General features: G+C 38.5%; 1 protein-coding gene across 1 annotated transcript; it reads right to left on the bottom strand.

Annotated features, from left to right (window-relative positions):
• Positions 1-745: 745 nt before the first annotated feature.
• On the bottom strand, positions 746-1,006 carry LOC130866103 (small nuclear ribonucleoprotein F-like). The gene has a single exon (XM_057757371.1). It carries the CDS (start codon positions 1,004-1,006, stop codon positions 746-748), a length of 261 nt encoding a protein of 86 aa, XP_057613354.1.
• Positions 1,007-1,367: the final 361 nt, after the last annotated feature.

Raw genomic sequence — 1,367 nt, 5'->3', positions numbered from 1 at the left:
TAATGGAAATGGGTTAAATTAAGATATAAGAGTTAGCCAATGAGAAGCTAGTGCTAATGGGCCAAGCAGTGTTTTAAATAATGTAGTTTCTGTGTGATTGTTTCGGGGCTAAGCAGCTAGGAACTAACTAGCAACCTCCTTACAAGATTTGACTCTGTTTTTGTGTGGTTTTAAAATCTTTTTTAAAGTTTTCTCAGGTTTTATGTAGATCTATGTCTCCCCTTGTTGGACACCATACATAGGCAAACTTTTTTTTCTCCACTAGCCAGTTTCCAAACAACCACAAATATTTAATATTAATTATAAATGATAAGCCAATAGCTTGTTTTTTAGCTAGCTTTTAAAACTTCAATTAACCATATCTATTAATTTATATGCTGATCTTGAGGCTTATTTACCTCATTTATGAACTTCCCATCCTGTTCATTCTGCATCTTACGGCTTCTCTTCTTATTCCACCTTTCTTCTTCACAGGGTTCTCCTAGGCTGGCTCTCCTATCCAATCTCTTCCTGCCCAGCTATAGACAAGTTAACTCTTTATTAACCAATGACAGTAATACATATTTACAGGGCATAAGGATGTTATGTTCCACAGGACATCTGAGGTCAGATCTTAGGTAACCTTGTGTGGGACTTTAAGGTCTTCTCTATAGAGAAGGGCTCTGAATTTTTTTTGTTTTTTTTTCAAGTTGAAAAAACCCAAATCTTTATTGTATAGAAATATATATATAAAACCTGAAAGATGCTATTCTCTCATTTCCCCATCTTCCTCCTCCTCTTTAACGCCTCGGATATAAAGGACATTATTACACCTTATTAGAACTTCACCCAGATGTCCAGACAACGCACCATCTATGTATTCTTCTGTATTTGCAAGCTGCATGTTCATGTAGCCATCAACAGAGACCAGGTAGCCTTTATATTCCATCCCCCACTTGAGTTTCACCATCACTGGTTTTCCTGTCACTCCATTGAGAAAAGGCTTGGGATTGAGGGGTAAACTCATCGTGAACACCCGTGAGCGAGCGCTACAGTCCGCTCGCAGCCAACCCCGCCGCTGCAAGCCCCTCGTGCGTGACCCGGGCTCTGAAATTTTTAATAGTTGCTTGTAACATTTGAAGATGATATCCATACTAAATTTATACTTTATACAAAGAAAGCAGTAGTGAGGATTTAAACACTTTTCATTGGCTCAGTGAGTTCTTACTCAATATTACTATGTTGCAGTATGTTCTGCTTTTCCCTAGAAACAGGTTCTTTCCCTGTCCCTCTGTGGTGAGTTTATATGCAACCCTAAGATGCATTCAAGCAGGTGCACTTCAGGTGTTTAATTTGCCTAACCAGAATTGAAGTGAACTGATGAATGT

The sequence above is a fragment of the Chionomys nivalis genome, chromosome 24, assembly GCF_950005125.1.
Source record: "Chionomys nivalis chromosome 24, mChiNiv1.1, whole genome shotgun sequence".
NCBI lineage: Eukaryota > Metazoa > Chordata > Mammalia > Rodentia > Cricetidae > Chionomys > Chionomys nivalis.
Note: the sequence above shows the minus strand (reverse complement) of the source record. Positions and strands in the feature narration are given on the sequence as shown.